The following is a 13,862-nucleotide window of genomic DNA, read 5'->3' as shown; positions in this document are numbered from 1 at the left end:
TTAGGAAAAGCTTTCTAACTATTAGGGTAGTTAAGCTCTGGCACAGGTTTCCAAGGGAGGTTGTGGAATCCTCATCATTGGAGGTTTTTAAGAACAAGTTGGACAAACACCTGTCAGAGTGGTTTAGGCTTACTTGATCCTGACTCAGTGCAGGGGCTGGAATTGATGAGCTCTTGAGGTCCCTTCCTGTCCAACATTTCTAAGTGCCTCAAAAAGTAATAGGGACTTCCACTTTCTTTTTGACTAGACTTGGAAAAAGGTTGAGTTCAGGTCAGGCTCATCTAGTTAAGCCTGACCTAAACGTGACCACTTTCCTAATTTAGAAAACGTCTACATGAAAGTGCCTCCATGTGTTCCATTACTACAGCATTGGGGGTATATAAATATCTGAACAGTTAGAAAGATAATCATCTATCCCTCCCTGAGGTTTCGGTGACTCTTCATCAGTAGTGGAGAATCAATTAACTTCTCAAAGACACATTTATAAAAAAATCAACTGTAATTCACATACAAAAGATTACATTAAACTAACAGCGATGAAACCAAAAAAGTAATAAAAAAACCCCCAGAGTTAAGGCCTGCTTCTCTCTTTGGACTTGATCCAAAGCTCACTGAAATCAATAGGAGTCTTTCCATTGCCTTTAATGGGCTTTTGGATAAGGTTCAATGTTCTTAACTCACAATATCATGTCTTGGAATAGCAGGGGTGTCAGAACAATGTGTGAGGGGATTGTTGCCTGTGGAAATCAGGACTCCTAGGTCCCTTTGATGGTTCTGACATTGATATTTTAAGTTATTTAACCACACCATGCCTCAGTTTCCCCATCTAAAAATACTTATTTGCCTCCACATGGATGTTGTGATATTTAGTATTTGCAGAGATACTCAGATGAGAAGTACTATACAAAGTGCAAAGTGGTATTGTTACTTATGTGCAGCAACAACTAGACAGACTGTCAGGATGAAATGACAGCTTTAACTGTTGCATTAAATTTCTAGCGGTCAGTTTAAAGCTGAAGTATGCAGTAATTTTAGTGTATGTACCAATAGGGAGAAGCAAACATAAATGCACAGATGATTATTGTAATATTACATTTCTTCAGTATCAGTAAAACATCACAATGTTTACAAGTGACCCATCAGAATGTCATGTAATAATTTCCCTGATCAACAAAAAGTAATCATGGAATACTGGTATGCATACAGTATCTCTCGCACTGTAAAATCTGAGACCACTACACTGCTTGATGGTATAACAAAATAGATTAACTATCACTTCCGAATTCTAAGTTCAGAGTTCACAAGTATGGATAACAGAATGTTTAAGAAAGAAACATATTACTCAGTACATTCGTCTCTGAATGGCAGGAACTGGGGTGTATTGTGGAATTCGGGGAAACACTGACAAACCTAAAGAAGAAAACTCAATTAGTATTCAGGTGATAGAGGCTTTTTTGGAGGTGGGGGAAGAGATGCTATCTTGCCCCAAACTAGGGAAGTTGAAAGCTTATTTGTCAATTAAAAGACGGCAGTGTTAGCAGAGTTTAAACCATAATGACTTACCGAGAGAATTCCTGTTTACCTCTTGCTTCTTCCCAGAACACAGTTGAAAATCTTGGAGTTGTTATAACATTTTATTATCATTTGCAAAACAGATTCTAAATTCATCAGATAAAGACACAATTGTATTCATTGACTCTGTCACAAGGATATGCACAGTGATAAGCATACAGATGGATGTACACACTTATACATGAATGAGATATGCTAATTAAAAAATGCAGTGGGCACTTTATTAAAAATTTATTGTACAATCTAAATCTTCAAAACATTTTACATCAACAAATACAGCAGCCTAATGCTTAGAATCATAAGTGATTTATCTTTAAAAGATTATATTTGTAACTGAATGCAAAGATTTTTGATGAACTACAGTTACATAAAAACTACTGGTTTTTATTGGAAGTATTTTGACTGTTATCTGTTTGTTCTCCATCCTTGAGAGAAATAAAACAAGTGTCTCAGCTTTCATTTTATCGGATAGATGGCACCATGTAACATATTTCCCATGCTAGTTTGAATTACAGCTGTTTATCTTGCAGCTTTCTTTAAGATTAATTAAATGCAAATGTAACTGTGAATCATGGGAATACCTGCCAGACCCCTTATTAATACCTTCACTTAAAAACCTTGTGCCAGAGAGTCATTAATTTGCAAAAAGAAAAGTGCTTTGCCTACAAACAATTCGTAGATGGCTGCCCAATTAGTCCAGTAGCACTCTGATCCTCCTTTCAGGCCCTGTGGCCCTTTGAGGACACAATAAGGCTCCAATGATAACCTGGCAACCTAGGTAGAAACCCAGCCAAGTGTGAGCGTTTGAAGCTGCAGTTTGGCTGCCATCATGTCGGCAAAAAGAAAGAATTCAGGCACCATGTCATCCAGTACAAAGGATAAAAACAGATTCAACCGGAAATTCAATGTGGCACCACATATGGGATACATGAGTGCGGTTATACAACAGGCCACATATTTTTTTTGAACAGTCTCCTGCATGTGATGCCGAGGACATGTGTAACCATCATAACGTCTCTAGGAATCTGTATTTAATTTGAGTTGGGGTGGTGGCAGGGATTGGAGATCTGAAGCCGCCACAGGTTTGTGGCAGATGGCTCTGTGTCAGCTATGACAAGCAGCCAGGCTCAGCTTCCTCTGCAGATTTTCTTTTCTCTCTGATCAGGTAAATATGGGCACACTCTGGAAAGTTCTACAGATTCTGCCTTAGGCTGCAAGTTTGTGACTTAGCCCCATCTGTCACAAATCTTCCCTAGGTTCTGTTGTGAGCAGAGACCTGAATTTACCACGTAGTGCTGCCCAAGAAAACTGATCCATCTCACCCTATGAGAAAAAGAAAAGGATTCAAATGAAGGAACATGAGCTGCTAAAACACAGAAGAGCTGTCCTTAGTGTGAACAAAACAACATAAATGCTTGATTAATATATAACTATTTCATGTCTTCAGAGGTAGATTCTGAAGTAGTGCAGATAGTATAAATACTACTGTAAACCAGGGTCAGAAAATCCTGCCCTCTGATTGGATCAAAGTATTAGACTCCCAATCTCAGGATGGAACAATTTTGTAAACAAGTGCTGTTTGCTGCAAACACTTCGCCTGATATCAGCACATTGCTGCGCTTATGAGGCTTTATGTCTGACTGAGAAGTTTTTAAATCAGAACAAAACCAGAAGATGCTTAAGTGATGATTTCATTTCCTCTCCCCAGAAACAAACTTCACTTTTAAAGGGACAGTCATGGGTGAAGCATCACTCTACCAAAAGTAGGAACTGTGCTGTTTGTTTTAAGAATGGTGCAATCATGACTTTTAGCAGAATTTGGTTTACAAATATGCTTATTTTTAACATTAACTTTCTATTAAATAATGTAAACAGCAGGGGCTGGAAAGTCCAGAAGACTAAGAAAGGGATATGATGCCTGCTCTTCACCTAAGCCACCGGTTCAAATCTGATCCAGGTCAGTAGTGACTCAGTTACTGATTTTTTTTTTAAATGATCTACAGGAAATTATTTGGCAGTCTCCGTTTATTTGCTATTAGACAAGTATTCATGCCAACAAACAACTGTAAGTGTGGCTGGCAGTCTCAGCAGAGGTGCTGCCAAGGACTGAATGGGCAGAAAGACCAGACTCTCTCTCCCACCTTTAGACAGGGCAGACCATGGCAGGGGCATTATATGGAAGTTTATTGTGTGTTGTGTTGCTATCAGTTCTGTGGATGGAAGACTTCAGTCTCCAGTATTTTTAATCTATCATTTTTCACATGTACTAACCTCAATTTAAATATTTTTGAAGTAAAATTGCCAGGATTGAGTAGCAGTAATGTGGATACTAGTCCTGATTTGACCAGACTAGTCCTGATTTTTTGGCCTTTATTTCATAACAACCTGCTGTAGGATACAAATAAATTATAATATCCTTCTCCACTGTGTGTATATTGGTGGAAGTGTGTTTGGGTTTTATGGTGTTCTGATACGCCAGTACCATTACACAACTGAATATTTGTGTGGCTTTTGTTTGTTTGTATATATAAAACTGCAAAGGCTCTCACTGGTTGTTATTCAAAGGAGTGGAATATGAATCAACCAAAAGTTCCTAAAATTGGGACATTTCCAAGCTCCACCCACAAAACAAGCTCTTCCCACTGGAGGCATGAAAACAAGATTTCACTAGCAGAAGAGTAATTTTCCATAACACAATGGACCCTCTTCTTTCTTGCATGATTTTATCAACAATGAAATAATTAACATTGCCATTTAAAATCATCATTAGACTTCAGAGTTAACATTTCATTCAAATTAAGAGGGCCAGTTCACCCTATTCTCAGACCTATCACTTCAGGAGATCTGCAGATTCAGGTAGACAGCACTGCATCAGTTTTTTGCTCCATTAACATTTTTAAGATTATCTTTGCAACCATAAGAACTAAAGTTTATTTAATAGGAAAGCTGACATTGGGAGAACAATATGCCAACATTCAAGAAAACAGCAGTTCACTAAACCACTTTGAACTGGCTCAGTTCAAACCCTGTAAACCACCTTGTCCTCTTTTTTTAAGTAACAATTAGGTCGAGAAGAATCTAAGAGGACAAACTTGACCAATGCAGTAATTACCTTTGGAACTCAACATTCAAATACACCAAATGCCTTTGGAAACAAATGTTCAAATACTGGGTCTGTGACTTGGCTGCTTTTTACGGCATGAAGCTAACTGCCTTAAGCCATCTGAGAAGTACACCAGACATCTTTCATTGTACAAACCAGCCTGGCTTGTAATTCTTTGCTCATTAATTTTAACATTTCCTTCTTTTCTCCATATTTTAAAAATCAATTTTAGGGTGCAGGCTGATGCATCGTCTGTTCCCTGCTATTGTTATAATATAAAATACTTTAAAATCAGAATAACAATATCACAGATAATAAATAAAACCACCTGGAATCAAAAAGTAGCCTGTCTATCCTAAACAATCCAAATGACATGACTTTGTGTGACTCTCTTTCCTTGCTTGTTTGTATATTTCTAACAAGGAACACAATGGAACATCTAAGTAACCAAGAAACTAAAGACAAATCTTCTCTCACCAATCTATTCGAATTCTTTGAATGTGACATTAAAGTAATGGAAAATGGAGAACCAAGTAGATATAATTTACTTAGGCCTGGTCTACAGTGAGGGGGGGTCAGGGGGAAAGATCTAAGTTATGCAACTTCAGCTACATGAATAATATAACTGAAGTTCATGTACTTAGATCTACTTACTGAAGTGTCTTCACTGTGGTAAGTCGACTGCTGACGCTTCCCTGTCGACTCTGCCTGCGCCTCTCACTCTGGTGGAATACCAGAGTCAACGGGAGAGAGCTCAGTGGTCGATTTATCACGTCTTCACTAGACACGATAAATCAACCCCTGCTGGATCGATCGCTCTGGAGGTAAGTGTAGACATGCCCTTAGACTTTGACAAAGCTGCTCACAAAAAGTTACTGAAGAAACTAAGTAATCATGGGGTCAGAGGCAAAGTGTGGTCATGAATCAAAAAATGGCTATGAGGTGACAAAAGGTCAATTTTTGTCACAGGAAAGGATAGCACTGGGTTTTCTCAAAGTTCCATATTAGTCTGATGTTATTTAACACTTATTATTTCTTTATTAATCTTGTGAACGTGGTGAGTAGTGAGGTAGCAAAATTTGCAGATGACACAAAATTAATTAGAAGACTATGAGAAACTACAGAGGGATTTAACCAGGCTAGGTGAATGGACAACATGATGGTAGATGAAGTTCATTACTGATAAATGCAAAATAGTGCACATGAGATAGAATTATTTGAACTACACATCCACCTCACAGGGTTCTAAATTAACTTTATCAGCTCAGGAAAAAGGATGTGGTGAACACTGCGGACAGTCCATTGAAGACCTCTGAATGTTCAGCTATGGTCAAAAAAGCAAACAAGATATTTGGATGCATAAAGAATGGTATGGAAAATAATACAGAACATGTTGTAATGCCATTATATTAACTGATGACATGGTTTAATCTGGAATACTGAGTGTAGTACTGGTCATCCCATTTCAAAAAGGATTGAAAAGATTGGCATTATTTACCTTAGAAAGGAGACAAATAAGAGGGGACATGATATATATATATATAAAATAATGAATGTCATAGAGACGTGAGATTGGGAGCGCACCAAGGAACTCAGAATGCCTCCTGGCACTCCCTCTAAGCCCGCTCAGCCTGCAACACCTAGCTATGCCTAATTAGGAGAGCTGGATGGGAAATGGTTTTCCCAACCCAGGAAAATTTTTGAGATTTCAACAATTTTTTCTGCCTTAAATTGGGACAAAGAAAAAACCTCAGAAATTGTCACGGAACTGAAATAATGAAATATTTCATTCTAGAAACAATATACACCTCTACCCCAATATGACACGAATTTGGATATAACGCGGTAAAGCAGTGCTCCGGGGGGGGAGGGGCGCAGGGCTGCACGCTCTGGCGGATCAAAGCAAGTTTGATATAACGTGGTTTCACCTATAACACGGTAAGATTTTTTGGCTCCTGAGGACAGCGTTATATTGGGGTAGAGGTGTATGCTCATAATGATACCTGGCTGTCTGCCTGGCAAGCTGCAGCACAGGTAGGGACCCTGGAAGCCCTGGCAGCTGCTGACTGATATGATTCTTGTCAGTTTAACTGCTGCCCATTACTGAATAGCAGTGTTAAAGCTGAACAGACTCTTGGTGTCAAGTTAACAAGAGAATGACCAGTGTCGCCACTGGGTAGCAGTAAAACTGTCAAGAATCATGTCATGCCAGTTTCTAGTCGGCAGCTTCCAGGGCTTGTACAGTCTCCAGCTCCATATCAGCCAGGCTATTGGGCTGCCAGAGCCGATGGGCCCGGAAGCCCAGGAAGCCCTGTGTTCTTGGTAGCCTGCATGGAGGTTGAAAGGGAACTGGGAGCCTGGGAACCCTGAAAGTGCAAGCTCGCAAGCTCTGAGGTTCTGTGGTCCATCAGAAATTTGTCAAAATCAAACCATTTCCAAAAAACAGTCCATTTTCAATTAATTGGCAAATCCTGACTAAAAATGATTAATCAGATTTTTTTTCCGATTAGTTCTACTAAATAGCATGATTGGGCCCTTAGACTGTAAATTACTCAGGGCAAGGGAAATAGGCCTGACTGGGATCTTACTTACTTAAACTGGTTTCACACCAGTGTAATGCCACTGACTTCAGTGGAGGTACTCCTGATTTAAACTGGTGTAAATGAGATAAAAATCAGGTAATATGTCTTTTCATATGCATGTAACGTACTCTTGTGGTGTTACAGAAATAATAATAGTAGTATCAGAAAATGGTCCAAATTCTGCTCTCAGTTAAACTGATATATGAATGAATTTGCCTGTATGAGCTGAAGTTGATAGAAAGCCTAGCTGGGCTCATTAAGCTGGCATTGGGAGCTGATGCACCATTGTTATTTGTTTAGTTCTGACTGTGAGTGTACTGGCTTAGAATACACAAAAACAAAGACTAACTTTTAGCTAAATAAAACTAGAGCAGAGCAAATAATTGATCCATTATTTTTTGACACAACTATCTCCTCTTCATCTGTTAATCATTTGTGGGATGGAGCATTCAAGTTGAAATGAGTTTTCAGTGCCATTAAAGTATAAAAGGTAAACAGTGTGTACCATGAAAAGTCCTTATTAGGTACTTACACTTATGTATGTTTTAAAAATACTATAAATATGTATGTATGTAATGTACAGTTCACTGTTACAGTCTATTGTGTTAGCTTGTTCACTTTCATGGGATTGGAGAGCGGGGGGGATTGCTTGTTTGAACTTCCATTAACAAAAACAGTGACACTCCAGGCCTTGTGTTCTGGTAAATATCAGCTTTACTTGGGCATTCAGAGGTACTTGGCTTCACTTTATACTTCACAGTGCACCCAAGACTTATTCACAACGCAGCCTTTGGTGTCCTACATTTTTTAAGTTGATTGCCTTTTTTGTAACAAGTATCATTCTATCTTCCTTTGCCTCTAACTTTATCAGTTGGCACAAGCACTGCACATAATCGACATAATAATGCAGCAATGTATTTGACTACTTTTGATACTCTTAATAATACAACGGCAATAAAAATAAGCAGAAAATGTAAGCAAAGGCTTATTTCTATTTCAAGACTTATGAGACAGAATGTCTAAAATGTAAAGGAAAAATATTCTTTTTTGCTTTTATAGAGTTTTTCTGTCTCTTTGTAGGAACACACAGCTGTATTTTGAACTTTTAGTAATGGAGCATGCCAGAAAAGGTTATGAAAGAAGAAAAAAGGAGCAAGTTGCCATATCAGATCTCTTTTCCCACTTTCCGTGTATCACTACTATACATACTGTATATGGACTCCTAAGTGTAAAGCAACTAATATCGGTGAATAAGTTTGTGTATGACCCAGATGAGTTCACCGCTGAGGTATTGTTTACTGCTAGTTTCAACTGTCTGAAGAAGTATTTCATTTACAACACATTTCTAAGTGGACATTCTTTCAGAACCTTTTAATGGTAGTTTATTTGCAAAATAAACAATTCTTGTATATTTGTGTCTATGTGTATTCACATTCTCAAGGCCTGATACAAAGCCTATTAAAGTCAAAGGGAATCTTTTTACTGACTGTCACGGGTGTTGGCTCAAGCTCTGGTTTTGTAATTCTAAAATGATTTGTCCTTCCAGTGCTACTTGTTTAAAAAACTACACCTCTACCTTGATATAGCGCTGTCCTCGGGAGCCAAAAAATCTTACCGCATTATAGGTGAAACCACGTTATATCAAACTTGCTTTGATCCACCGGAGCGCGCAGCCCCCCCCCTCCCCCGGAGCACTGCTTTACTGCATTATATCCAAATTCGTGTTATATCGGGTCGCATTATATCGAGGTAGAGGTGTACTACAAATACTTAAAACTTGCAAACACTCAGTTGCAGGGTTAATAATGTGCAACTTGAAGTGATGTGATAAACTGCTCCATTTCTGTGGTGGCACTTTACTTATAACTCATTCACCAAGGAGTGTTTTTTCAAAAGGAGGCACTGGACGCAAATGAAGCATTTTGCTTATGGGGCTGTGCACACATTCCTCTCTGTGCCATACTTTGATATCATACTCTTTTAGTATCAATGTTTGTTCTGCCACTATTTCCATTTTCAGCATCCTAGCATTCCCTTTATGCAGGAGCTAGGGATCCATACACATAAGGTAGATCCATGTGAAAGAAAACTGCTAACTGAACGCAAAAATTGGGAAATGTCAGGGTAAACGTTTAAGAACGGTTTTCTCTTTGAAGTCTTCATGTATAGTACTGACTCAAGAAGTAGTGCTGAATACTGGAAGTGTTCAGTCAGCATTTTAAACTATTATGAGCTACCTTCTGAACCATTGCCAAGTTAATAGACAATGAAAGATAATGAGCTTGAAATTGGGTGTTAAATTGCATTTTTGGTTCTCTCCTTTTTTACTTGAAGTTTAACTGTTTCCTGCAGAAACAACATCTTCTTTTGATGTATCATTATGTAAATGACTATTTTTAGGTCACAAAATAAGTCAAACATACATTCAGGACTAAATTATACCTCCTTCTGCATGGGTATGCTAAAGGAGAGGGGGCAGGTGATGCATGCATTGAGAGGCCAGGCATTTTCTGGTTCACAGTGCAAGGAGAATGGGGATAGGAGGATGAGTGCTGCTGGTAGTATTAGTGGCCCAGGTTAGGAGAGGTTTATTTGGCAAGTCCACTACCCGCATGCTGGGGTGGCTACAGGTATCACAAGGAGCACCTGTATCCATGCTCCTCCAGACCTCTAAAGATGTTGGGGAAACTTTTAAAAGTGCTTATGTGATTTAAGAGCCTAAGTCCCATTGACTTTCAATAGGTATCAGGCTCCTAAGTGACCTAGATGCTTTTTAAAATGCTACTTGTTATACCTTTATAACGCTCTTTTAATGTGCCTTGTGCCGGTCCCTAGGGCACCTGAGGCTTATAAGCGCCCTAATTTAGCACTCAGTGTTGTAAATTTTCACATTAGCACATGTAAAAATAATAGCTATGTTATCAAAACATCACCATGTGATAAGAAGTTATTAGTGAAATAATGTAAAAGTCAGTACACTATCTACAAACACATAACTAAAGAAAAGTTTAATTACTACCATGGCGTACAAATGCATCTTAAAAATCTGAAAGCAAGTTTAGCAGAGACTAATGGATCAGAATTTTATTGGTCATTTCAATAATTTAAACTTTTATTTCTTTAAAGAAATCATTGCAAAGAATAATGGTGGGATAAATATTAGTAAATGATGCTTTCAGTAAACTTTCTTCTAAATTCTTCAGATAAGAAATTATAAGCACATGAAGAGTTAACTTTTACTTCATTTAAACTTTTAGTACAAAGAGTTACATATTCACAATAATTGCCTTATAGTTCCAAAAGGCGCAAAAAGAACTTACCTGATGTCATTCACCTCAACTTCTTGAGGACTGCAGATTAAATTATGATAGGAAGGTAGGTTTATCCTCATTAGTGTAATTGTTGGATCTTTCTTTTACTTTCCTTTTAAACTAATGAGTTACATTAATCCAGGTTCATTTTTATAAGCCTCTTGGGTCCAAATGTAAAGGACAGTCATTTTAGAAAACAATAAATTTTAAAAAAAGCATGTAGCATGCATTAAGTGTATGTATTCATAAGACCTAGGTTAATACAACTGGCATCTAGTTTAATTAATCCTTGTTAGTGTAATAACTAATATCCCTCCCTAGCATGTTTCCTTTAAACATTAGTATGTTAATTAAATGTTGTTGTTGTTTTAAGTTTTTTTCTTTGTACTTCAATATGGCATTATATCTTGTAAAACTATTCTTAACAACTACCTTGTAGAGATGTTTCCTTACAATATCTGGTCTCCTGCAGAAATTCTGAAGCCTTTTAAAAAGCTGTTCAGGTGTAGAATACAGATATTCAGCTGCAGGAAAAACAGATACATTTTTAATGAAACAAAAACCTCAAAGCACACACTCGATATTAGTCACTTTACTAATTAAAAATGCATATTGCTCTGTGCCGCCTCGTGTTTTACATTATTTAAGCATGATTTTATAAGGTTACCTCAGCTCACAAGGATGTTTAATGCTAAATAAGACTGTGTAGTTGTGCTGTTTAGACATCTCCTTTGGGTGATTAAAATACATTATTCTAATGTAACACAATGCATATGTGATACATTTAGTGATGAGATTTTTCAAAGAACTGGTACTATATTAGTGTGTATCCTGTACCACAGTTTTATATTATTAAGTATTAAATGTTTAAATAATTTGGTGTGATTTTCAGACCTCTATTTTTCTCTCTGTATATCATTAAAAAAATCTGCAAGCCATTGCAGCAGCACTGACCTTTTTATAAAAATGTATCATTATGGGTTGTGTATGCTAACAATGAAGAATGCTATTTCAAAACTTGCTTTTGTGTTATCTTGAAAGAACAGATGGTAAATATAAACTTAGTCTAATGTATTAAAACACATAAAATTTTCCTTAACACTAACATGTTGGCTTGCCAAATAAACAATTGCTTTTGCTTAAGTTTATTCTCAAACTTTACATGAATCATGTATTAAATTTCAACAAAAAGAATGTGCATCAAAGCAGCTACCTGGAAATATTTCTGGATACACCAAAGCGTTAGGACATAGTGGATAACAACCACAATATACAGCTTCTATCCTAAAGATTAAAAATGATAAACAAATACATTAAAAATACATCATGGAGCCAAAAAAACATCTTTTGGTCCAACAGCATTGAAGTTGACTGCATAAAGCAGAAATAAATCATTTTCCCTGTTCAACAGTATAATCCTTCTAACTGCCAAAGTTGCTCTTTTTAAAGATAATTTTATTGATCATATGAATTACATAGAACAGAACAGCGAGCATATGTTTTGTTCGCTGAATAAATCAAAGCGCGGCTCTGCATTTTTTTGTTTTTTAAATACTGTTTAACACATTTTATAATCAGCAGACAGACACATGTAACAACATGGTGAAGTATGGACAGCTTTTCTTAATAATGCTGCAGAAAAACAAGGATATTCATGCAATAACAATTACCTGGCATAAAGTGTTTTGTTCTTAAACTATAGGAATTCAAATGTTACACTTAAACATTGTCTACGAAAAGTACCAACATGCTGGGACATCTTCATTTTATACACATGATTCAGATCATATGATTCAGGACACAAAATTTATATTTTTTTAATAAATAAAAGGTCAAGAACCTTTTGCCAAAGCATTTAGTGGTTTATACTGTTGTTTTCTTGGGGAATAATTTACATAACCTTCCATAATATCAAACCTAAATATTTTATTATTCCAAAAGAATGTCAGAAAGTTATCAAATAGCAAATCTAAAGAGAAATTATCAAGTTTATATTTGCATTTTGATAACTGAACAGGTTAAAGTACTGAGTATTTAACTTATTCCTTTTGCATAATGACCACTGATCTGACATATAATAAACTTTGAAGATACAACTGTAATTTCTGTTGGCCAGAAATTACACAGTGAAATTCAAAGCACTTTTAAAAATATGTTTATTTTATGAAAGTCAGAATATATCCAACATGCTGACCAAAGAAGGGCTATATTTTTAAATTCAGCTTATTTCCTCGTCTTGTCAACAATCACTTTTTCAAATTTATAATGACAAAACAAATGCATTTTGACGTATTTCTGCACATTTTGTTTTTATTTTATTACATTCGCCTAACCTGGTTCAGAAAGAATTGTTTCTTTTTGTCCTGCTAAGTTTTGGGGGGAAAAGAAAGAAAGTTTTGTGTTAAATCTGTCCTTGGCCTTAGAAGGACCAAGATACACATTTCCTCTCAAATACTTAGCAAGGTATTAATAGCTTTAAACAATTATAACTTCATTTTTTAAAAATAATATGCATTTTAAACATTAACAAAAATTTCAAAGTGTTCAAAGTCTACAACTATATTTTTTTTACTAAAGGAAAATGTTTCTAGTATGTGATTTACTTGATAATTTTTCAGTTCTTAAATGTTGTGTAAGATATCAAAACAAGTAGAATATTAAAGTTTTCTTTCATCATAAAAGAAAAAGTGAAACCATGGACGTTTCAGTAATAGCTGCAGGCCAAGAAGCAATCTGAGTCATCAATTGACTATGCAACATCCCCTTACCAAAACCTTTGTCTGCATCAAGAATTAGTAAAATTAGACTCCAATATTTCTATGGTTTGTTGGAAAAAAGTTAAGATTTGGAATTATTCTTTCATTTGCAGATGATCTTATTTACATACTAATTTTCTACCTTTACACAGTAAAAACTGAATATATTTCCTTAGAGGTTCCTGGAATCAAACATTAGCTCCTACATACTATACACCTTTCAGATCATAATTCCTAGAGTTTGAAATATATTGGAAATAACACTCATTATACATTTTACATTGATTTTAGTTTCAATATAAAAAGAGCATGATCATAACTTTCACATATTTTTGTAATTTAGCAGAAAAGTATATCATGACAATAATACAATTATTAATTATTTCAATTCTTAAGCATTACCAGTTAAATAATAAATAGAATTCCAATTGATCTATTGTTAAAATGGCTAGTAAATGACCTTTTTATTCCAATTAACAAATCGTCTGCTAAATCTATGAATCTTAATATTCAGATCTATTCACTTCAATTCATACAA

The 13,862-nt window shown here is 36.1% G+C and overlaps 1 protein-coding gene and 1 long non-coding RNA gene across 32 annotated transcripts in view; one reads left to right on the top strand and one right to left on the bottom strand.

Moving 5' to 3' along the window:
* Nucleotides 1-541: 541 nt before the first annotated feature.
* GTDC1 (glycosyltransferase like domain containing 1) overlaps nt 542-13,862 on the bottom strand; it is a 266,987-nt gene continuing 253,666 nt past the window's right edge. For 28 of the 30 annotated variants that reach the window (XM_039495011.1, XM_039495008.1, XM_039495028.1 and 25 more), the window contains 3 exons: nt 11,782-11,852; nt 11,001-11,092; nt 542-2,895 (listed from right to left, as the gene is read on the bottom strand). In XM_039495011.1, coding sequence (XP_039350945.1) covers nt 2,812-2,895; nt 11,001-11,092; nt 11,782-11,852 — 247 coding nt within the window. In that variant the 3' untranslated portion in view covers nt 542-2,811. The remainder of the gene's footprint in view (nt 2,896-11,000; nt 11,093-11,781; nt 11,853-13,862) is intronic. The other 2 variants (XR_005586243.1, XM_039495032.1) reach the window with 2 other exon arrangements.
* LOC120374783 lies at nt 3,145-8,773 on the top strand. Of its 2 annotated transcripts, XR_005586245.1 has the most exons (4): nt 3,145-3,335; nt 3,448-3,529; nt 5,939-6,044; nt 8,338-8,773. It is a non-coding gene; the product is annotated as an uncharacterized LOC120374783 (long non-coding RNA). The 2 variants fall into 2 exon arrangements; XR_005586244.1 differs by having other exon boundaries at nt 3,145-3,529.

Source organism: Mauremys reevesii, linkage group 11 (genome assembly GCF_016161935.1).
Source record: "Mauremys reevesii isolate NIE-2019 linkage group 11, ASM1616193v1, whole genome shotgun sequence".
Taxonomy (NCBI): Eukaryota; Metazoa; Chordata; order Testudines; family Geoemydidae; genus Mauremys; species Mauremys reevesii.
Note: the sequence above shows the minus strand (reverse complement) of the source record. Positions and strands in the feature narration are given on the sequence as shown.